Genomic DNA, 22,912 nt, shown 5'->3' on the forward strand with positions numbered 1-22,912 from the left:
TTTTCTTTTTCAACTTTCTGATAGTGCTACCATAGCACCATAACATCACAAAGACTTGTAGCACTGTAACTTCTCTAGGTGTCCACATCAAATAGGATATAGTGCATCCAAGTTAAGTAGCAAGTGTATTTGCAAAAAAAAAAGTTAAGTAGCAAGTTTAATTAGTACACATCTTTTACATGGAAAGCCCATATACGATTACAGTTGTAGCATGCGAGTATTCATTTTGGGAACATGAAATTATGCTTTTCCTTTTAGTAAACAAATTGACTTCATTGACTAACATAGTAACAATTGACTGAAACTAAGAACGAAGTATATATTGTCAGCATATGCTTTTTACTCACTCTGTAAACTACTAGTATAATGTAGAACTGCAAAAACGCCTTATATAAGTTTACAGAAGAGGTAGTGCCATTTTATATAATTTTATTAGTTTCTTATATATATAATATTATTTTTATTGTCTCCGGCCCTTTAACATTTTTTAGGGTATATCCGGCCCTTTTACATTTTTTTTGAGACAATCCGGCCCTTTTACATGGTACCGGTCTGTTACTAATACGCATCAGGCCCACTTTCCATCGTCACCAAACGAGGCCTAAAAACAGGCCCAGCGCAACAAACACCCCGCACTGGAAAGTGGAAACCGACCTCCCCTGCGCCCACAATATAGACTGAACCAGATCGGCGGAGCGCCCCCAATTCCTCACTTCCTGCTTCCGCCCCTCCCCCCCCCGTCTCCCCTCTCCCCATCGCGAGGCCGAGAGCCGACACACCCACTCCATCCCCGAGCGCCGCTAGGGTTGCGGCTCGCTCCGGCGATGGAGGACGACGAGTATGAGGAGGGGATGGAGATGGATATGGGAGGGCACCAGCACCTCCAGCACCGGGGGTACGGAGCTGAGGAGGAGGTCGAGGGGGGATACGCCGGCGGCGGGGACGGGGAGGACGAGGAGGAGGAGGCGCGGGACGAGGAGGAGATTACCCAGGAGGACGCCTGGGCCGTCATCTCCGCCTACTTCGAGGAGAAGGGCCTCGTGCGCCAGCAGCTCGACTCCTTCGACGAGTTCATCCAGAACACCATGCAGGAGATCGTCGATGAGTCGGCCGACATCGAGATCCGCCCCGAGTCGCAGCACAACCCCGGCCGCCAGGCCGAGTTCGCCGAGGTTGCCCTCCCGACCATACCAAATATGGCTTAATTTTTGCTCTTAGCTTGGTCGGTTAGGGTTTGGCGACCTTGGTACGACTAGCTGGTGACGGGCGGGTCTCAGATTAGATGGGGCGCTGCTCAAATAGATGACCAGTTAGGGTTTTGCGGGAGTATTCAGCTGCTTGCTGGTGTTTATGGTGGGGGTCTGAGAATTTTGACAATGATTAAGCAACAACAAAAAAAAAACCGTGATGGTGGTGGTTGGATTGAATTTTGATTCTGAAGAGTGGAATTGCTTGGCTGTGTTCAGATGAGAGCTCCCTTGCAAGCTCCCTTTCGGATAGCCGCTAAAGCTTGGATTTCAGAGGTGGCACTAGGAATGCTTAGAATGAGTTTTGCAGACATGCTTGTTGGCTAGTTTCAGTTATTTCTCATGGGTATTTGTCTCAGGGTCTTGACTATCAAGATGGTTTCTGTTATTTTGCCTGTTTTCATCAGTTTAAACTGATGAATTGTACTGGGAAATCCAGAAATATGTAACTATTGTGTTGTTATATAATAGAGTTGAAAAATGTGAAGAACTGGCTGGTCATTGTTGTTCTAGTCATTGTGTTGCCAGACTATGCCTTGGTGTCTCACTGGCTGTTATTTTAACAAAATGGCCTGCCTATGCGAACAAGAACTACAACGTTGATGTGGGTGCTGTTAAGCTTTAAGCAGTATAAGTCATATCCACTATGGTAATAGGGAATGAGCTGCCCCACAAGTTCTGAAGATGAATGCTGTTTTCTGGCTGGCATGATCAGAGTCCAACTTTTTTGTTTTGTTTTCATGAGCTATAAGCCTTACATGAGCACAGTTCACATCTCTAGGATAGAAGTGCATGCCAACAATGGTGTAGACGTATTTCTGTTACTTAACAAAGAAAATGCACACATAGACCCTCTGTGAGTTCATGGCAAATTTGAATGTTGCTAATGCTACCATGTGCACACTTGCTAAATGCCCTTTCAGTTTAAACCATGCTTGCTTATTATTATTTTCACCATTTTCCTTGAGCTATCACTTACGATGGTATTGATTCTTCTCTAGACACTCCACAAGATCAGCTTTGGTCAAATCTATCTGAGCAAACCAATGATGACTGAAGCTGATGGAGAGACTGCTACCTTATTCCCCAAATCAGCAAGGCTCAGGAATCTGACATACTCAGCACCACTTTATGTAGATGTATCATACAGAGTTGTAAAGAAAGGACATGACTGTGAAGAAGTTACAGAAACTGCGGAGTATCCGAAAGTCTTCATTGGAAAGGTGTTGTGGCTAACAACTTGACACATGCTTGTAGTATGCACTGTTTGTATTCTTTGATTTTTAACTGTTTTGCCTGCTGCAGGTCCCAATCATGCTGCGTTCTAGTTACTGCACACTGTTTCAACAATCGGAAAAGGATCTCACAGAACTTGGAGAGTGCCCTTATGACCAAGGAGGATATTTTGTAATCAACGGTAGTGAAAAGGTTCTCATTGCCCAGGAGAAGATGAGCACCAACCATGTCTATGTGTTTAAGAAGAGGCAACCAAATAAGTTTGCATATGTGGGTGAAGTCCGTTCAATGGCAGAGAACCAGAACAGACCTGCTAGTAGCATGTTTGTTCGGATGCTTTCCCGAGCAGGCGCGAAAGGGGTCAGTAATTTACTGAAGCCTTGCAAATAGTTCTTCACAGATGCATGTGTATCAGTCTAGGGCCACCTTCTTACATGGCATATATATGTGGGAATGCAGTGAGTTGAACTAATGTTAGGATCTTAACGCTATTAAGTGTTTCCTATGTTGCAGGGTTCATCTGGTCAATATATCCGTGCTACTCTGCCCTACATTCGTGCAGATATTCCCATCATCATTGTGTTCAGAGCACTAGGATTTGTCGCTGACAAAGATATACTGGAGCACATATGCTACGATTTCTCCGATACACAAATGATGGAATTGCTGCGCCCATCTTTGGAGGAAGCTTTTGTCATTCAAAATCAGCAGGTATTCCTTGGGCTACTGATAAGTGAAACTAAATTGTTCTTTATCACTTGCAATCTTGCATTGATATCACATCTGCTTGAATTTATGTCATCAAACTAAATTGTTCTTTCTTGTTGGGGCACATCTTAAGTTGAGCTTCGGTTGGAACTTTAGTTATATAAGTTGCTACATTGATATTATTTCATGTGTAAAGCTTTGACAAGCCTTATCTGTAGGTTGCTCTTGACTACATTGGAAAGCGAGGTGCTACAGTTGGTGTAACTCGAGAAAAAAGAATAAAGTATGTCTCTACATTTTTTGCTAGAAGAGTAAAAACAAATTTAGTACTCACCTCTTTAACTTCTTAGGTATGCGAAAGAGATACTTCAAAAGGAAATGCTGCCCCATGTTGGTGTAGGTGAATTCTGTGAAACTAAAAAGGCATACTACTTCGGGTATGTGATCCATACTGCACATTAGTCTGTTGTCAATCAAAAAGTTTGCATTCTATCATGCAGCTTGTTAAGAAGCAGATAAGCTAATTTCCTACCTCATTATGCAGGTATATTATTCACCGACTATTGATGTGTGCTCTTGGTCGAAGAGCTGAAGATGACAGAGATCATTACGGCAACAAAAGGCTTGACCTTGCAGGTCCATTGCTTGGAGGACTGTTCAGAATGGTTTGTTACAATATGCTAGCAAATTTGAGTGTGTTTGTATCTTCTTTTTTCTTCAGCTGTGAGCTTAATTATGTTGTTCTTTCTTACAAAATCAGCTTTTCAGGAAATTGACGAGGGATGTGAGGTCATATGTTCAGAAGGTTTCTCCCTTGTTTCAGTGACCATGCTCTGTCTTTTTCTCAGTCCTGATAATTGCTAACTGCTGTTTCTGTTGAACCCAGTGTGTTGATAATGGGAAGGAAGTTAATTTGCAATTTGCTATTAAAGCTAAAACCATTACTAGTGGATTGAAGTATTCCCTTGCTACTGGAAACTGGGGACAGGCTAACCAAGCTGGTACAAGAGCCGGTGTGTCTCAGGTGTGTACATTTTCATGATCACATTCACGTGTATGCTTTACTACAATTTGGTTTAGCAAACGAATGTTCCAATATGTGCTCTTAATATTTCTTCTTTTGACACCAAGGTGCTTAATCGCCTTACGTATGCTTCTACATTATCACATCTTCGGAGGTTGAACTCTCCCATTGGGCGTGAAGGTTGATATTGCTCAAATTGTTTTCATACATTACTTCCCCATTGAAACCTGGTCGCCTTAGGGTTAGTGATCTTAATATCTTATTAACAGGGAAACTGGCAAAACCTCGCCAATTGCATAATTCTCATTGGGGAATGATGTGCCCTGCTGAAACTCCTGAAGGACAGGTAAGTTATTCGCATTCTAAAATTCTCTTTCGTCAAAGGAGTTGGTCAATGGTTTATATTTTATACACCTTTATTCAGGCTTGTGGCTTGGTTAAAAATCTTGCCTTGATGGTTTATATCACTGTTGGTTCTGCTGCAAATCCTATTTTGGAATTTTTGGAAGAATGGGGCACAGAAAATTTTGAGGTTTGTTTCCCCTTCTCAATGTGTGCGCATGCATTTTCATTTGCTTATCTTGCCCAAGGTTAAAGTTTCGTGTCATTTACCAGTTACAACAGTCACTGATTTCGTTCTTGATTCGTTTTTAACAGGAGATATCACCGGCAGTCATTCCTCAAGCTGCTAAAATATTTGTGAATGGTTGTTGGGTTGGAATTCATAGGAATCCTGACCTATTGGTGAAGACCCTTCGTCGTTTAAGAAGACAGGTTTGTACCCTGCTTCTACTGTTTCATGCTAAAAGCTGCTGGCATTGTAGCAGAATGGATATAGTATTGAAAAACATATATTATCTGCATAATTTGTATACTTAACAGATTGGAACACTCCATTAATATGTGATTTTGTTGCCCTTCCATATGCAACCCTAACTTTCTTTGATATCTGGTACTATCCAAAGTAAAGATTATTTTCAAGATGTATGGCAAACATGTACATCTTGAATTTCTTTAGCATAGAACATGTTAAGAAAGTCATTAATTTCTGGTATGTGATTTTTTATGAGATTCAGGTCTCAAAATTACATGCTGAATGTTGTTAATTTTCAGATTGATGTCAACACTGAAGTTGGTGTCGTTCGTGATATCCGTCTTAAAGAACTTCGACTCTATACTGATTACGGGCGTTGCAGTCGCCCGCTGTTTATCGTTGAAAACCAGAGGCTTCTAATTAAGAAGAAACATATCCGAGCATTGCAGCAAAGGGTCTGATATTCTTTATTTTATGCTAGTTTTTATTCAAATTTGAATTGGTATGCATGTATTTTTTTTCTCATATGCTCGTATATTATCCTACTGTATGGTCATCCAGGAGACTCCTGATGAAGGTTGGCATGACTTGGTTGCCAAAGGATTTATAGAGTACATAGACACTGAAGAGGAAGAAACTACTATGATCTCTATGACTATACGTGTAAGTTCTGTTTGCATTTGAAGTATACCTGATTGAACAGTTGTGGGCTGACCAAGTTCTCCATTCTATTGGCATTCCTTTACATACTTCGTTTCTTCGTTCTATTTGCATTTCTTTATGCTGAGGCTTTTCCTTCATCCTAGATTCATGCTCTGCTAGTAATGCCAACAAATTAAAATTTCAGGACCTTGAAACTTCGAGGCATAATCCAGGGGAGGCATATTCTGAGACTTATACGCACTGTGAGATTCACCCTTCATTGATACTTGGTGTGTGTGCGTCAATTATTCCTTTTCCTGATCACAACCAGGTGACTCATCCCCTTACACAATGCTAATCCACTGCATATGTTTTTAAACATGTCTAATTCATTTCTTTGATTACAGTCACCTCGTAATACATATCAGTCTGCTATGGGAAAGCAAGCCATGGGAATCTATGTTACCAACTATCAGTTAAGAATGGTGAGTGCCATTTGTCTTGGTATCTTGGTTTGATGGTCGGTCTTGGTTTGAACCTTCATCACCCACCATTTGGATTCAGGACACATTGGCCTACGTTCTGTACTACCCACAAAAGCCTCTTGTTACTACTCGTGCTATGGAGCATTTGCACTTCAGGCAGTTACCAGCTGGCATTGTAAGTAAACAATCTTAACTCGGGGCACTCTGTTTGCTTTTTTAATCATATTCTGGATCTTTGCATTTTATGTAATTATTAATATCTTGCTTTGGTGTTCTGTGAAGAATGCAATTGTTGCCATTGCATGCTACTCTGGATATAACCAAGAAGATTCGGTTATTATGAACCAATCTTCAATAGATCGTGGGTTCTTCAGATCACTTTTTTTCCGCTCTTACAGGTACAGCTAGCATTTCAGCATATTCTAGTGTAAGCATGCCACCGCTCATTTACCCAAATGCCCAATCTAATAATTCAAACTCCGTATGCAGAGATGAGGAAAAGAAGATGGGGACTCTTGTCAAAGAGGAATTTGGTCGTCCAAATAGGGAGAACACTATGGTGATTTTTTGTATAATTCATCATGCATTTTCTCTAAGCAGATCTGATGAACTAACATTCCTGTATTTTTCCTTGTAGGGAATGCGCCATGGGTCTTATGATAAATTAGATGATGATGGCCTTGCACCACCGGTAAGTAGAGGCATTTGTTACTCTAGGCTTATCTTTATCACTCAACTGTGCTGCTGATTGCCTATAATGTATAAATAATTCATGTATCAGGGAACAAGGGTCTCTGGGGAAGATGTCATTATTGGGAAGACGTCTCCAATTCCACAAGATGATGCTCAAGGGCAAGCTACTAGATACTCAAAGCGTGATCATAGTACTTCTCTGCGTCACAGTGAAAGTGGGATGGTGGATCAGGTTTGTTTGTTTCTGGCTTTCTGCCACCACTTTTATGTGTCTATGTGGTGTTTTCAGTTTCAAACAAACAGCTCCTAAGTAAGTTTGTTTGCAGGTTCTGTTGACAACGAATGCTGATGGTTTAAGATTTGTCAAGGTTAGAATGCGATCAGTGCGCATACCACAAATAGGAGATAAGTTCAGCAGTAGGCATGGTCAGAAGGGAACTGTTGGAATGACTTACACACAAGAGGACATGCCATGGACAATCGAAGGCATCACACCGGATATCATTGTGAATCCACATGCTATTCCATCCCGTATGACTATTGGCCAGCTGATTGAGTGTATTATGGGTAAAGTCGCGGCTCACATGGGAAAGGAAGGAGATGCAACTCCTTTCACTGATGTTACTGTGAGTAATCTTTTGGGGACTCATTGATCTTCTACTCTAATTGTTCTCAAGAAAAATATATCAATCTCCTCATGTGATCTTTTAATAGCGTCTGTAACCTCTTGTCTAATTTGCATTTAAACTTAACTTGCAATGTATGTGTGTGCTCATTAATTTTTAACTTACATTTCAGGTGGATAATATCAGTAAAGCACTGCACAAGTGTGGCTATCAGATGCGTGGATTTGAGACCATGTACAATGGTCATACTGGGAGAAAATTGACTGCAATGATTTTCTTAGGTCCAACTTACTACCAGAGACTTAAGCATATGGTGGATGACAAAATTCACTCTAGAGGTCGTGGTCCTGTCCAGATACTGACCAGACAGCCAGCAGAGGGGCGCTCACGTGATGGTGGTCTCCGTTTTGGAGAAATGGAGAGGGATTGCATGATTGCTCATGGAGCTGCATTTTTCTTGAAGGAAAGGTTATTTGACCAGAGCGATGCTTACAGAGTGCATGTTTGTGAGAAGTGTGGACTCATTGCCATTGCCAATCTCAAGAAGAATTCCTTCGAATGCAGAGGCTGCAAGAACAAAACGGACATTGTCCAGGTAAGTAGGAACTTTATTTTGCTCTTATCCCCTCTTTAGTTCATAGTACTTGAATGCGAAAACCTTATCTAGAAATACTACCTCTACCAAAATATAAGATGTTTTTGTCGTCTAAACTAGTCTTAAAAAACGTTTTACGGAGGGAGTACTATACTTCCAAATAGCCAGCCCCTTGAGCCATCTTCCTTGGATAGCTTTGCCAGAGTTAGTAATCATACTGTCTATGTTCTCTTGCACAGGTCCATATACCGTACGCATGTAAGCTCCTCTTCCAGGAGCTCATGGCGATGGCGATTGCTCCCAGGATGCTCACCCATGAGGTCAAGGGTGCGAGGGATAAGCACCGTTGAATGAGGTCAAGGGTGCGAGGGATAAGCACCGTTGTGCTTCGAGTGTTGTATTCGGGTGCCTGACTGGAACTGTTTTCCGGGGTGCCTTGTTGCGGAACTTAAGAACTATCATCCTTCTGATTGTGTTCTGGATACGTCAGATACCAGGCCCAGACATGAAGTTACTTAGGTTCTTTATTAGTACATTAGTATTCATTTACTAACAGGACTAATAATGTGTGGTAACATCATCTTTTGACAGTCTTAGCTTTTAAGAGCTCAACTCGAACGATGCTTGTATGAAGACAGTTGCATGAATTTCTGGGTTGAGGCATGAGTAGCCTTTGGATTTTTTTTTGAAACTATGATGATTTTTATAGCAAATTCAGAAACTATACACCCTAATGGAGAAAAATCAAAAGTATCACCCCGTCGGCCTCCTGTTGGCCGAAAAGGGACTTTTTGGCCTCCTGTTGGTCGAAGAGGGACATTTCGGCCAACCGTTAGCCAAAAAGTACTTTTCGGCCAACAGTTGGGCAAAGAGTCCCTCTTCGGCCAACACCTGCTCTACTGTTTAAAAAAATTCATATCAAATAGGATTTTTAATATTTTAATTTGATTCTTTTTGCATTACATTAGAAATTTTATGAAGTTTCTGTAGATATCAAGTTTGACTAGATTTGAAAGTTTGAATTTAATTTTTTCATGAATTTGCTCAAATAACTAGATGCCTATAATTTGAGTTAGGAGTATTTTTTAAGATGATTCTTTTTGCTACTGGTTCTTTGTGAATTTGTTTACCAGTAGTAATTAATTGGCGAATTTTATATTTATTTAAAATTAGATTTTTATGAAAACAGTTCTGTTTTAGTGTTTGTTAGGTTTTATGCTATTTCTTTTAATTTTAATTGCTTTAAATTGTTTTCTTTAGTTTTTTGACATATTCTTTTTGTTTCTGTTTAGTTATCAGTAGCTATTTTATTTGTAGTATTTTTTTGTATTTTATTTCTTTTATTCTACTAGAAAACTTGTTTTGAGCTTCATAGAAGTTTATATTTAAAAGTGCCTTGTAAATCCTGTACAACCATTGCCGTTTTATACATGAAAAAAATACTTTCCCGCAATCTTTTTCCTTTCATTTTCTTTGCCGCCATTTTATTTTCCGCCATTCTCTCCCACCACACTAAGGAGTGTTGCATCGACGGAGGATGACGATGATGCCTTCATGTGGAGTGTGAAACACTGTGTGAGAGAAGTCATAAGTGTGAAACACTCTCCGATGATGATGACGAAGCTGCAAACACTTATGACTTCTCTCCGACAGTGTTTCACACTCCACCAGCAGCACCGACGCAGGAGACACAGACCATGTCAGACGATGTTATCTACGATCGTGTACACCATGAGGCTCGTTTTATAAGTTGAGAAGTGAAGATGGCGAGAAAGAAGATGGCGGGAAAGAAGATGGCGGGAGAGAATGGCGGGAAAGAAAATGGAGGGAGAGAATGGCGGGAAATAAAATGGCGAGAGAAAATGGAGGGAGAGAATGACGTAAAAACCTAATTTTAAATAATCCTAAAATTCACCAATTAATTATTACTGATAAACAAAGTCACAAAGAACCAGTAGCAAAAAGAATCATCTAAAAAGAATACTCCTAGCTCAAATTATAGGCAATCTAGTGATTTGAGAAAATTCATGAAAATTCAAATTCAAACTTCTAAATCTAGTCAAATTTGATATCTACAAAAACTTCATAAAATTTCTAATCTAATGCAAAAACAATCAAATTAAAATACTAAAAATCCTATTTTATATGAATTTCTTAAAAAGTAGAGCAGGTGTTGGCCGAAGAGGGACTCTTTGGCCAACTGTTAGTCGAAAAGTACTTTTTGGCCAACCGTTGGCCGAAAAGTACTTTTTGGCCAACTGTTGGTCGAAAAGTCCCTCTTCGGCCAACAGGAGGCCGAAAAGTTCCTTTTCGGCCAACAAGAGGCCGACGAGGTGATACTTTTGATTTTTCTTTATTAGGGTGTATAGTTTCCGAATTTGCTATAAAAATCATCATAGTTTAAAAAAAATCGTAGCCTTTGGTGTTGGGTCATATTAGTAGAAACTGATGGCCGTATTGTCAACTTAATAGCCAATGTTAAGAGAGATCGAGTTTGAATCCACCGATCAGTTCGAACAATCTGCATTCTGTTGTTTGTAAGTCGTATAAAACGAGTTGACTAAATCCCCTAAAAAAACGAGTTAACTGAAGCTGAGCACTCGTCAATTTTGTGCTGCAAAGGACATTTTGTTGCGAGGGTGGATGGGTGCACCATATTTGAGAGCAAAATTGTTTGTAAGAGACTGTATGGAGAGTATGGCGTTTTGGATCTTGACCTCAATTTTTGAAAAAAATCAAAATTAGAAAAATTTGTTTTATAAAACACTGATTTTTTTTTACAAGTAAACAAGGATGTGAAGTACATATGTGTAAAATTTCAGGATGAAGTATGTCGAAATGCGACTTGTACAAAAAAGACATTTGACTTGTAAAAAAAGACAAATTCATGATTTATGAGGATGAATAGAATAATGTGTTAAAAAGTTCTGACATTTTTTTACACAGCACTCACTTCAACATATTTTGAAAATTTACCCATTTGTGCATTATACCTTCATCTATCTTTGTATTTTTAAAAATATGAAAATATGAACTTTCATGAATTTTGAATTTTACATTTGAAACCGCATAAATATGAGAAGATAGCTTGCACAGTGGAAAAGCAAATTGGCCGATTACTAACATAGACTCCACACCATTGTGAACAAAACATGGGCCGTGATTACGTGATTACGAGCAGACTCTACACTTTTGTGCACACCACCAACGCTAAAACGATCACCCCACATACACGTACTCCTGACAATGAAATAGGTACGACTCTACGCTTGCATAGAATGTATGCGAATTGATCGCTACAACAGTTTGGTACTTATGGTGGGATAGATGTACGCTAGTTCATTAGGAAAAGTCTCAAGATTCATATCAAATTTTGATGGGGCCCGTGATATAACGGCGAACTATGTTAATGCTCACTCCTCAAGGGCAACAAATAGGAGCAATTTTTTTTAAAAAAATAATACACCTTTTTAAATAAATTTGAGAAATATTACACCATTTTGATTTTTTTTCAAATATAATACAGCTTCGGCATCGATGAAGCCGATTCGCTTCTGTCGGCCACGACAAAGATGATACAGCCCAGTCAGCATGGGCGAAGCCAAGTAGGGCCCAAACGGCCATAGCTAAGCCGATTAGTGGCTGGGCCACCCGATGCACGGCCAGTCGGCCTGGCCCGCATGCAGTCTACCAGGGCGACGCTGACAGGCCAACCTATCGACTTCGACGAAGCCGATAAGTGGCTAATTGGCTTCACCGATGCCAATTAGTGCTAAATAGTCACACTAAATCCCACTGGAGCTGCCGCCCCTGGCCGACTGGCAGTCGGCTTGGCCGAAGTTGACTGGGTTCTAATCAGCTTCACCGAAGCCGATAGGATTCCAATTGGCCACAGCAAAACCGACTCAACCCAATCGGCTTCGCCGACGCCGGAGCTGTATTATTTTTGAAAAAAATATCAAAACGGTGTAATATTCCTCAAATTTATTAAAAAAGCTTATTGTGTTCAACACTCTACTTATAAAAATATTTAGAATTGACTCTCTACACTTGTGAGTTATCACCATCCTCCTCTAACCACTGGATCCGGACCATGTGATGCTGCCAGATGGAGCAATGACAGCAGCCAGGGGTGGCCAAGATCCCTCACCTCCTCCTCGCGTGACAGCGCCTCTGCCTCAGCACCACAGGTGCGTCGTTGATGACCACTAGAGTTGCAATGGTGGTTGTGCTCTTCCACGGTGACGGCTATGGGCTGCACCTAGCGCACGTTGTGCTCTAGATTCAGGTTGATTGTGGTCTCCAAAGGAGCGCGTCGTGCTCCCAACAGTTATGTGCCCCCCTCCGCCCCTCTCTTCCTAAAAATAACTTGTGGTGCAAATCTTCTGTTGCTTTCCTTGATGAAACTTGGACAGATTTTATTCAGAACTTTCCATACATATATGGACATGCAAGAACTTTTGCGGGAAAGCAAAAGTGCACACCATGATAAGTAGAATTTCTCTCTTTTCTCATTCAAATTAATTTTTTGAGACATTCATTCGAATTAAATGGATATGATTTTTTAGGGAAAATTAAAAAAAATTAGCAAAAGGGAAAAACTGAGGCAAGAAAAGGGAAAATTAATGTTTTTTGAGACAAAGGGAATTTTTTTTGAGTTGCCAAAGGGGAAATTAAATGGATATGATGACACAGATCAATTTGTTGAAGAGCCCATGGGCCTCTTTTGACGAGATTCACAAATCGGGCGTTCAATGAAACATAGATGGGCTTGTCTAAAAAAAACTGAAACATACTACATGGGCCTGAGCTCGGCAGGCTCCTCGCACCCTGGGTTCACCACCACCGCTGCTTAGCCCGGAAGATTCCTCCTACCCTCCCTCGTCTCGTGCGTCGTGTCCAAACCCCAAACCCTCACGCGAAGTCACCCACCCCGGCGACGGCGATGGATCTCCGCCGCCCGCCGCGCTCGACGTCTGGCGGCGTCGAGCCCAAGATCCGCCAGGTCGGCTTCGTCACCCCTGGCGTTTCGGCGCCGTCCGAGCCGCCCGCCGTCGCCGCCGCGGCGGTATCGCTGCCTGGCGCGGCTGCCGGGTCGCCTCCGGCGTCGGACCTCTCCCCGGGCTCGCTCTCCCCCGTCATGATCCCTCCTCCGCGGCACGTGGACCACCTCTCCCCCGACTCCCCCTCCCCCCCGGCGTCCGACGTCCTCCTCCTCGCGTCCTCGGCGCCTCAGCCTTCCTCCATCCGCTTCGCCGCTGCATCCGAGTTCGGAGAGGAGGATTCGAGGTCCCTGGCCCCTTCCGCGGGGGAGCTAGGTACGCGGCCCCTGTCCGATTGGAGTAATATCACCTCACATCCTCATCAGTTAGCTAATTCGGTTGCCATCGCTATGAAGTAGGGGAATGGTTCTGACTTATAGCCTTTTGGGGGATTGTGGCCTTGTGAGTGAGAAATTCTCTGGACGATAATTTCATTTGGCTAAGCGTATATAAGGGGCCCTAGGTGGGCAAACTACCTCATTTCAGCTAAGCTGCACTTGCCCCAGCCCCGTACTTGGTTTCGTTACAAGACTTTGCTGTCACCCTTTGACAGAACCAAACACTAGTTAAGTTGGCAGTTGTCATGTGCATCACGAGTAGGGATGCATGCGGGCGTGTCCACAGAGCTCTCATCCGTCCGTGTTGATTGTTTCTGTATTGGCACGGTTATTATAGCAGCAGCGATTAGCTCTGTTTTTAAGGCGTCCGTAAGGCGTCGCTTAGGCGACGCCTAGGCGTCAGGGCGCCCTCCAGGCTCAGGGCGTCGGCCTTGCCTTAGACAGTCGTGTAAGGCGTCCGCCTTAGGCTGTAAGGCGTCTGAAGCGTCCGCCTTAGCGCCGCCTTGCACGCCTCAGACCAAATCGGACGCCTTAGCTTGTCAGGCAGGGAAACAGAGATTGCAGGCGGGAAAACTGACCTGGGCGGGAACACAGGCGCGGGAAACATTGGTTCAGGTGCGACCAGTTATGAGAAGGGGAAAGAGAGAGTGAATCGACGCGAGAGGTCTCTCCTGTCTCCTCTCTGGACCATTGACGGAGGCTTCCTCCTCAGATCTGCGGCAGCCGCCAGCCTCCTCCCTCCGGCCACAGTTCCTCCCCCTCCTCTCTGGCTGCAGCTCCTCCCCATCCTCCTCTGGCGCAACCCTCTTCCAGCAGATCAGCACCACATCAAGGTATGAATTCAGCCCTCTCTTCTCCCCCCTTTCCCCCTCTCCTCTTTCTTCCATCCAGCAGTGTAGCTTGCCATGCTTGCCTGCTCTGTTATGCACAGCTCCTCTACTAACTGTTAGGTGCTGCCTCTCTTATGCACAGCAGTGTAGCTAGATGTGCTTGCCCGCTCCTCATCTGCATCTGTTTCTTCCCAGATCTGCTTCTCCACCCACAAGGCAGCAGCCCCACCACTGCTTCTCTCCTTCCCCATGCTTGATCTGGCTGCTCTAGTGATTTGGCTCTTCTCTCTTTTTCTTTGACAGTAGCCAGGTGTACCTGCTCTGATGGATCTAGCCAATGATCCTAGGAGAAGAGCTACATCAGATGATCCAGCCTGGAAGTATGGGTTCTGGCCAGATTTAGAGAGGAAAGATTTACTCCAGTGTACATTGTGTGGCAAGATAGTCCATGGTGGAGTGAGAAGGCTAAAGCAGCACTTTTCTGGGGGTTCCAGTGATGCGGATAAGTGTCCCGAGGCATCCATGGAGATTAGGATAGAGATGCACAATTCCTTAAACACTAGAAAGTTTAAAGCTATGGAGCGATATATTGATGAGGATGAAGCTGAACTTCAAAGGCGCCGTTCTGTCATATACACAAGATGATTTGAGGCCTATGCTTTGGTAACAGTTTATATGTTAATGTTAGTTGTTAAATCTCCTAATTGGTGGCCATCTATTATATATGTATGTACAATTTATTAAGTTAATGCTAGTTGTTAAATCTCCTAATTGGCTGCCATATATTATATATGCACGTGTCTAAGGCGTCGCCTCGCCTTACGCTTTAGCGCTTAGGCGGTGAGGCGCCCCCCCAGCGCCTCGCCTCGCCTTACCGCCTTAAAAACATAGGCGATTAGTGTATTTCCATCCACTTAGACACACGTGGACTTGGCGGACACATCACGAGAGTCCCGCTGATTAGAGCGGGCCAAATTGGCTCTCCTTGGCTCCATGCAGTATTTTCTAGCCCTGCCTTGCCATGAAATGCTACGATTTTTTAGCACTTCTAAATGTATAGCCTGGAAAAAGGAGGCTAGAAGAATTCTAGCCTGTGATCCAAACGTCCCATGGTTTTAAAACCTTAACACTTTGATTTTAAAATAAACAAAGATGACTTAGAATAAAAGTACCGAACTCAATTCACGCTTCATCACTAAGACATTGAAATTAGATGATTTCATGGAGAAAAGAGGCCCACGTGAGCCCGCTTAGTAAGGTATTATCATCCCATCCCCAAATCCTAGAAACGACAGAAACACTTTACAGCAGCTGTGAGTTTATGCTTGTGCTTGAGCTGTAAAGTTCATGCCGTTGAGGTCGATGGTGAATTACGTTTGATGATTATTGGACACTTCATAGCCGCAACCACAAGCAGTGAAGCTGTGAAGCCTTTCTTTTGGTGTAGACTAATAAGGTTGGGTATTAGCTTGTTGTGATCCTGCCTGGTGGGGTTAAGATGTCATGTTGCAGGTGTAAGTAAATTGTGTCCAGTTGTGAGCTGCTTGTAGAAGTAGCAAAGTTGAGTTTACTTCATTCCTGAGTCATGGCATCAGGTTGTCACTTCTTAATGGTGCACTAAGTGGTCAAAATCTTTGTCGTTTCTCAATCTTGTTTTTAGCATTTTGCGTGGCCTCTAGTGTCATTGAGTAATTTTAATAAACTGCATTTTTTCTTCATCTTCCTAGTTTTACTGAGCTTTTAGTCTGGAAGAATTAAGGCTACTTTGTTTACCTTGCACTTGCTAAAAGAAGATCGGGTGGATATAGTATGTACATACTGTGTCTTTTTTTATACACCTGTTTTGCCTTAACATTTGTGGAAGTTCTTGAAAAAAACATTTTGATTTTCTTTAATTTCCACATGATTTGTTGTTTATTTCTTTCAGAAACAAACAAGGGAGATTTGGCTGAAATAAGGAATGAAGATGCTCCAGTGTCCATTCCGCAAAAGCAGAAACCTTCTAAAGCAGAGAGGCGTGCTATTCAGGAGGCTCAGCGTGCTGCGAAAGCTGCTGCGAAGGAGGCAGGTAATACCTTATTTTCAGCCTTATATATAGTATTGTCATAATAAAACCTTCTCATCCACCCCGACTGTTTTTGGGCGTATTTTGGCTCGGGGACAGATGTGCTGCTTTGCAAAATGGAAATTTTAACTTCCAAATAGGTTTAGGCAATTAATTGTAAATAGAGCTCACTTTCTTATGGATTCACATTTATTTACAATGATCTGAAACATCTATATTGTAGCCACAACTTCCTAGCATGACGGTCACATTAATTTGGACTGTAGGTTTATCAGGAAAGTCTACAGGCGCTGCTTCTGGGGCTAATCCTGCAACATCCAAGCAAGCTAAGCCAGCTAAAATTTCTCAGAAGAAAGATGTGCCCCATGCTCCAAGTACAGTCGCTTCTGAGAAGAAGGTTACTGAACGCCAACCAGAGAGAGATAGAAAAAAAGATGTTCCTCATCCGAGAATGCAGTTTGATGACGTGCATCGGGTGGAGAAAGCAAAGAAACGTGCAATTGTCAACCAATCAGAGGCTCGAAACAGAGTTGAATTGTTTAGGCATCTGCCACAGTACGTCCATGGCACTCAACTTCCTGACCTCGAGTCAAAATTCTTTCAACTGGAACCAATTCATCCTTCTGTATACAAGGTAATTGCTATTCATCTACTCTACCCAAAATGTTATCTATGTGCGACATAAATACTTTTGTTATTCAGTCTTAAGTATGGTCATGTGACAATGATTTCTTGTTCATCACACATTAACTCTTCATGCATTTAGGCGGATTGCGGTATAGGAAACTAAGTATGCAACATTCCATTTATCAAGAATTAATAAATACTAGTGACATTTTCGTGACATAGATAAAAACAATAAGCTGCAGCTATCTTTGATTCCTCTGTCTCCATCGTGGTCTGAAACTACATGCTTCTGTCCTTGTGTTACCCTTAGTTTAATTTCAAGCACATAATGTTTTATGTATGGGAGAATGTGTGATGCTAGAGCGTTTATGAAACAATCATTTTCCTTTTCTGCCCCTTTTATTACAAATGTCAAGTATCATGCTCCTCTAGGAACAACTTGAGGGCTTTGGAGATATTTTTTGTAAACAACCATTTTGGCCAAGAACAAAACAACTCATGTTTACCTTTTGTGTATAATGCCTAATTATTATAAATTTGTTTGTGAGTTCACTGAAGCACTTTACAGTCACCAACTACAACATCAAATGGATAATATGATGTGAATGGTGTTATCTTAGAAGTGTCACATAGGCTATATATGCTGTGGTGGAGAAGAGAGAAATCAGAAGAAGAAAAAACTTGCCTTCTTTTAATTAAAAGATGATGTCCCATCAACAATATCTCTCAACACATGTGTTGTTAATAGGTTTGCTGATTTGGTAATCACTTACTGACTCAACAATATCTGCCTGGGCCAGTTCTTTTGCTGGCTTCTAGAATAAGCTGGAATAAGCTGCCCCCTACCCAGCTTATTCTAGAAGCCCAATCAAATCTAGTTTATTAGAAGCCTACTAATTAAGACTTGACTAGTAGGCTTCTAAAAATATATTTTTGGTTGGGTTCTAGAATAAGCTGGTTAGGGGGCAGCTTATTCTTCTAGCTCAAAAAAGCCAGCAAAAGAACTGGTAAGGTATGGGTTTGCTCGACTGAATGTTAATTTCAGCTAAGTTAAATGATCCGTTTCTTCTTCGCTATCTTTCAGGTCGGGCTCCAATATTTGTCTGGTGAGGTATCTGGTGGCAATGGTCGTTGCATAGCAATGCTTCTTGCGTTCAGGGAGGCAATAAAAGATTACTCCACACCGCCAAATAAAACTCTCAGCAGAGACCTTACTGCAAAAGTTGGTAGCTATGTGTCATTTTTTATCGAGTGCCGTCCACTCTCAATTAGCATGGGCAATGCTATCAGGTTCCTGAAAAACAGGATTGCCAAGCTACCAATTACATTGTCAGAGTCAGAAGCCAAGGCCAGTCTTCAGTCTGATATTGATCGTTTTATTAATGAGAAGATAGTTGTTGCAGATCAGGTTATTGTCAGTCATGCTATCACAAAAGTCAGAGACGATGATGTCTTGCTAACATATGGGTCATCATCAGTTGTTGAAATGTTTTTGGAGCATGCTCATGAACTTGGTAGGAAGTTCCGTGTTATAGTGGTGGATTCTCGTCCCAAGCTCGAGGGGCAAGGATTACTGCGTAGATTAGTGGCGAAGGGCATTAACTGCACATATACTCATATAAATGCAGTTTCATACATCATGCATGAAGTTACAAGAGTCTTCTTGGGTGCATCCTCAATATTATCAAATGGAACAGTTTATTCCCGAGTTGGCACAGCATCCGTGGCTATGGTGGCACATGCATTTGGAATTCCTGTTTTGGTTTGCTGCGAGGCATACAAATTTGATGAGAGGGTGCAACTTGATTCTATATGCGCTAATGAGCTTGGTACGCATATGTTCTTGTATGCATTGTAAGTATACATCCGGGTCATGCATAACAAGTTTCTTACACAATTTTTTGCTCAGGTGATCCAGATGTGATTTCGAGAATTCCTGGGAGGGCAGATTTGGGCGATCTTAAGAACTGGGCTGACAACGAGAATCTCCAACTGTTAAATCTCACGTATGTACCTGAATACCATCTATGGATAGTTTCTTAGATCCATTAATTTACTTTGCATGAAAATAATTTTGCACATCTGATAGGTATGATGCAACCCCTTCTGATTATGTGTCGATGATCATAACGGATTATGGAATGGTAAGATACTCTTAAGCTTCTGGTCGTAGTCCATGCCGTTGTATATCTACAAAAACTATTCATATATGGTATCTTTTCAATTTGTTGTCCTCACACAAACACAGTTATTGAATTTGGCTATTAGCAGAATGGCAAATGTTCATTCTATTACCAAATTTTACTAGCTCTAGGATACAGTTTATTTCGTTTTGATGCTTTTACTATGGATGCACTCCATTGTGCTGTTAAGTGATCATTATTAAGCTGTCTAACAGCTGTCTGCTTAGGATTCTGTTAAGAAACAGAAACAGTATCAGTGTTGTAAACTCGATGTACTTGTGTTACAGATTTAATAGAACCAACTGGAACCTTTGCAGTTAACATTTGAGCTTTGACCCAAGTCAACTGAATTCCTTTTTATAACATCCAATTAATCTTATGAAAAGTTATTTAGGCATGCCACGGTTCAGCTCTGAACATCCACACCTGTTGTTTCATTTTATGGTTGGATTAAAAAATATACATTATTGGCATCTGTTTTTGGTAGTTTTTACTAGCAAACAGGCCCATGCGTTGCAACGGGAGAAAAAAAATCACACACTTCTAGTGTGGTAAGCATGGCTTAAGACTTGCCTCTGTCCACTGTTTCAATACGGCGTCCCACCAGTTTATGTTTATCCTCTTTCCTGTCCTCGTCGGTGGTGTCCGCTTATCCTCCTTCCCGCGCTTGCCTATGGTGGCCATGATTGTTCACCTAATCACAACGCCCCGGACATGCTCAATCCCAAGGCGATGAGCTCGATCACCGCACGACACCTGTCATTGTGCTTCACTACTGAGTAAATGCCAGACTCTGAGATACTTTCACCGTGTTATTTCATAAACAAATTCAACGGTGTTTCTTGATTCTTTTATATAAAAAAAGTAGGACAAGGGTCCTTTTCCCCTGATCTCATTTTTCCTAGGGAACTTCCGAAATTTGGATCCTCCGTCTCAGTTGCACCACAGAACTACAAGGTTTGAGAAGAGTAATGTCCAAATCTCTCTCATCCTCCCATGTAATCGCGAAGCATTCTCAGCGTACAATGCCTTGCCACATCCTAATACGCTAGTGGGGGTCACACATGCACATGCATTCTCTTTCAGGGGGCTACAGATACCATCACCAGCCATACTCCAGGAGTCAACCAACCAGCAGTGATGCATCACAATATCCCACGAGCCAACAAGCCAGGCAGAGTCAACCTGCGTGCAGTGCATGTCTTTCATTTATTATTGGGCCTCAATCTTTCCTATTGGCAGGTGCAGTAATCGGGCACAATTCACGGCGTTAAATTCCTTCCTTCCCATAGGAGCATGGTCTGCACCTCGCCCTTGTGTGTTAATTCTTGAGGCGGTTCATTGATTCTCCAGACAACTCATGGCGTATATAAACTGATGAAATTTGTTATAAAGGAGCGAGGTGGGACTATTTAATTGTTAAACGAAACGTTTATAATAGCACAAGCATAAGCTAGGTCAGTTGGTTGTAGTTTTATTGAGGGGAGGGGAGGACATGAGTTCGATCTCCAACCAAAGCAATTATTTTTCTTTGATCCTTGGTAGCCCATGAGTAGGCCCAGTGACGTACCTAGCTAAAGGAGGCAACGGCCCAAAGTCATGCTTGCTAAACCATACAAACCGAAACCATACAAACTGTTTTTTGGCTTTTATTAGGACTATTGATTGACTGTCAATTGCTAAGACTGCGGGTTGATTTGTAGATTTTGTGGTGCTTGCTAAACCATACAAACTGTTTTTGGCTTTTATTAGGACTATGGATTGACTCTCAATTGCTAAGACTGCGTGTTGATTTGTAGATTTTTGTGGGGCTAAAACACAAAACAGCACAACGTACCAAGAATATCAATTCAATTCTCTTTATTAGTAGTAGTAGGTATAGATACTAATATTGTACTTACGTGAAACCAATTCTTGCAAATCACATTGATTTAGTTGCAGGTCTTTAATATGCTTCCAATATCTTGAACTAACTATTTTCTCTGCAGACAGACATATGCATGCCTTATGCTTGTGTTTGTTTAGGTCTCCATGATATGTGTTAATGTGGTAACTATTGTCCATTTAATTGATGTGGTTGTCTCGTTGTTGCAGCTTCCACCTACAAGTGTGCCGGTCATCGTGAGAGAGTACCGCAAGGAGCAGCTGTGGGTATAGATCTACTTGCAGTATGATCGCAGTTTTGGCAACTGTTGCTGCCTAGGTGCAGCAGAGTGGACATATACAACTTGTATGTTTTTGAGATGTGGGCTGTTAAACCTGTTTGCCGACTTACCGTTTTGTCTACTCAAAATGGTCGTCTAGTTTTGTCACCTGTGATTTCATTGAAATGCATTTGACTTGAAGTTTCTTTTGAGCCCTGTGTTTACACAGAGCAGTTGCTTTACCCAACAAGGGGATGCCAACTTTCATGGTAGGAATACTTTGCCAACTCCATTCCCAGTGTCGTCGGGAGGCTGACCTTTGCAAAGCCAAATATGTTTCCTGTGAAGGGAAATCCAAGCAAAGAGCTTGTGGTTTGGCTCTGCTGTAGCCTTCCAAATCTTTGTTTGCCTTGTTACCAAAGTAAAGAGCTCTCATTTTGTCTCAGCTAGAACCCATGATTTGGTTCAGCCTTGGCCTTCCAAAATATTTGTGATTTCAGTCTCATGTGTTCCTCGTCGGGAAGGAATCACCTAGCAAAGAGATGTTGTCTCAACTAATGCCTTCCAAATCTGTTAAGGTTGAACCCAAGAAATCAACCTGTAGATATCAGATCAGCTGGAAAAATTTCTTCTTGCAAAAAGAGTAGATACAACTTGTGACCAACTACCGAGTGTTTGAGGTTTTTTTTTTTTTTTGGACAGCAAGAGGGTCTGAGACTCGTTCACGATGGAAGTGCTTGTTTACTCTCGTGAGTAATAAAATTCTCATCCCCTTCCCCCCTTTATATAGCTAATTTTAATACTTTCAAGCTTTTTACCTAATTGGAGTTACCCACACAAAATTGCATCAAGAATTGTCCACCTTCCCAACACTAATCTAATGTGTACTCTCTTTTTGTTTGCAAATAAATCTAATGTGTACTCTACATTTATCTTCTTTCATAAGAATTGAAAACAAATGTAATACACGAATTGTCCATTAGGAGTCTCTAATTCGCATGTAAAATCCATGATTCTTACACGAACTGAACTATTTGTGTGTGAACATTTATAAATTTATGTGAATCATAGCAGGTTCAGATCCAAAGCGAAAGTGAGCATCGATAGGCCCGTGATCTAGTAGACCCTCCCAAAGAAGGAAAGAGGTCCAAAATATCACTTGTTTTTGTTCTCCACACCTCCTCCCGGCGATCATGGGTTCCATTCCCCTCCTCCGGCAGTGCTAGGGTGGGAAAAACCCGGATCTCTGTTTTGACGTGGGTGTAGTTAGGTTTCTGGTCGGTGGCAATGTGGAGGCGGAGATGATGTCGGGGAAAATAAGTGTGCCACCTTGCTATCCACTCCGCGACGGCGTCTTCTGGGGCTTCATCGCCAATCTAGCAGCGATGTGGAGGCGGAGATGTTGTTAGGGAGAATAAGTGTGCCGCTTCGCCATCCCCTCGGCGGCAGCGTCTTCTAGGGTTTCGTCTGCTCGCGGGTCCACATATCTTGTGAGTCTTTCATTCCTTCACCTGTTCGACGATGCGACAACGACGACCATGCTATGTGGGGATTTTGTCCTTTGGTGAGTCGTCAATGCATTGACGCTTCCTCTAGCCGAGATGTGGATGTGG

At 42.1% G+C, this 22,912-nt stretch overlaps 2 protein-coding genes and 1 long non-coding RNA gene across 3 annotated transcripts; all 3 read left to right on the top strand.

Annotated features, from left to right (window-relative positions):
* Positions 1 to 712: 712 nt before the first annotated feature.
* On the top strand, positions 713 to 8,761 carry LOC119303015 (DNA-directed RNA polymerase II subunit RPB2). Its single transcript, XM_037580094.1, has 25 exons — positions 713 to 1,172; positions 2,249 to 2,470; positions 2,553 to 2,843; positions 2,997 to 3,194; positions 3,410 to 3,474; positions 3,542 to 3,628; positions 3,736 to 3,856; positions 3,952 to 3,996; positions 4,078 to 4,215; positions 4,323 to 4,395; positions 4,485 to 4,561; positions 4,640 to 4,747; positions 4,873 to 4,989; positions 5,329 to 5,484; positions 5,591 to 5,692; positions 5,877 to 6,002; positions 6,079 to 6,156; positions 6,236 to 6,331; positions 6,439 to 6,554; positions 6,646 to 6,715; positions 6,794 to 6,847; positions 6,938 to 7,081; positions 7,176 to 7,475; positions 7,648 to 8,070; positions 8,310 to 8,761. The coding sequence occupies exons 1-25, from the start codon at positions 825 to 827 to the stop codon at positions 8,418 to 8,420; spliced, it is 3,666 nt and encodes a 1,221-aa protein (XP_037435991.1). The 5' UTR covers positions 713 to 824; the 3' UTR covers positions 8,421 to 8,761.
* A 4,190-nt stretch (positions 8,762 to 12,951) lies between these two features.
* Positions 12,952 to 21,511, top strand: LOC119303016 (translation initiation factor eIF-2B subunit delta-like). The gene is made up of 7 exons (XM_037580095.1): positions 12,952 to 13,388; positions 16,208 to 16,348; positions 16,612 to 16,979; positions 18,057 to 18,801; positions 18,882 to 18,978; positions 19,062 to 19,116; positions 21,250 to 21,511. Exons 1-7 carry the CDS (start codon positions 13,016 to 13,018, stop codon positions 21,310 to 21,312), a joined length of 1,842 nt encoding a protein of 613 aa, XP_037435992.1. The 5' UTR covers positions 12,952 to 13,015; the 3' UTR covers positions 21,313 to 21,511.
* Positions 13,395 to 14,963, top strand: LOC119303017. Its single transcript, XR_005147809.1, has 2 exons — positions 13,395 to 14,283; positions 14,584 to 14,963. It is a non-coding gene; the product is annotated as an uncharacterized LOC119303017 (long non-coding RNA).
* Positions 21,512 to 22,912: the final 1,401 nt, after the last annotated feature.

Source organism: Triticum dicoccoides, chromosome 5A (genome assembly GCF_002162155.2).
Source record: "Triticum dicoccoides isolate Atlit2015 ecotype Zavitan chromosome 5A, WEW_v2.0, whole genome shotgun sequence".
Classification (NCBI taxonomy): Eukaryota; Viridiplantae; Streptophyta; class Magnoliopsida; order Poales; family Poaceae; genus Triticum; species Triticum dicoccoides.

What these genes read in the sequence shown, in the direction of transcription:
- LOC119303015 (XM_037580094.1), top strand. Translation starts at nt 825, where the DNA reads ATGGAGGACGACGAGTATGAGGAGGGGATGGAGATGGATATGGGAGGG. An exon ending in TTGTCATTCAAAATCAGCAG is followed by an intron (nt 3,195 to 3,409) that starts GTATTCCTTGGG and finishes CCTTATCTGTAG; the next exon opens with GTTGCTCTTGACTACATTGG. An exon ending in ACTCGAGAAAAAAGAATAAA is followed by an intron (nt 3,475 to 3,541) that starts GTATGTCTCTAC and finishes TTAACTTCTTAG; the next exon opens with GTATGCGAAAGAGATACTTC.
- LOC119303016 (XM_037580095.1), top strand. Translation starts at nt 13,016, where the DNA reads ATGGATCTCCGCCGCCCGCCGCGCTCGACGTCTGGCGGCGTCGAGCCC. An exon ending in AGCTGCTGCGAAGGAGGCAG is followed by an intron (nt 16,349 to 16,611) that starts GTAATACCTTAT and finishes TTTGGACTGTAG; the next exon opens with GTTTATCAGGAAAGTCTACA. An exon ending in TTCATCCTTCTGTATACAAG is followed by an intron (nt 16,980 to 18,056) that starts GTAATTGCTATT and finishes GCTATCTTTCAG; the next exon opens with GTCGGGCTCCAATATTTGTC.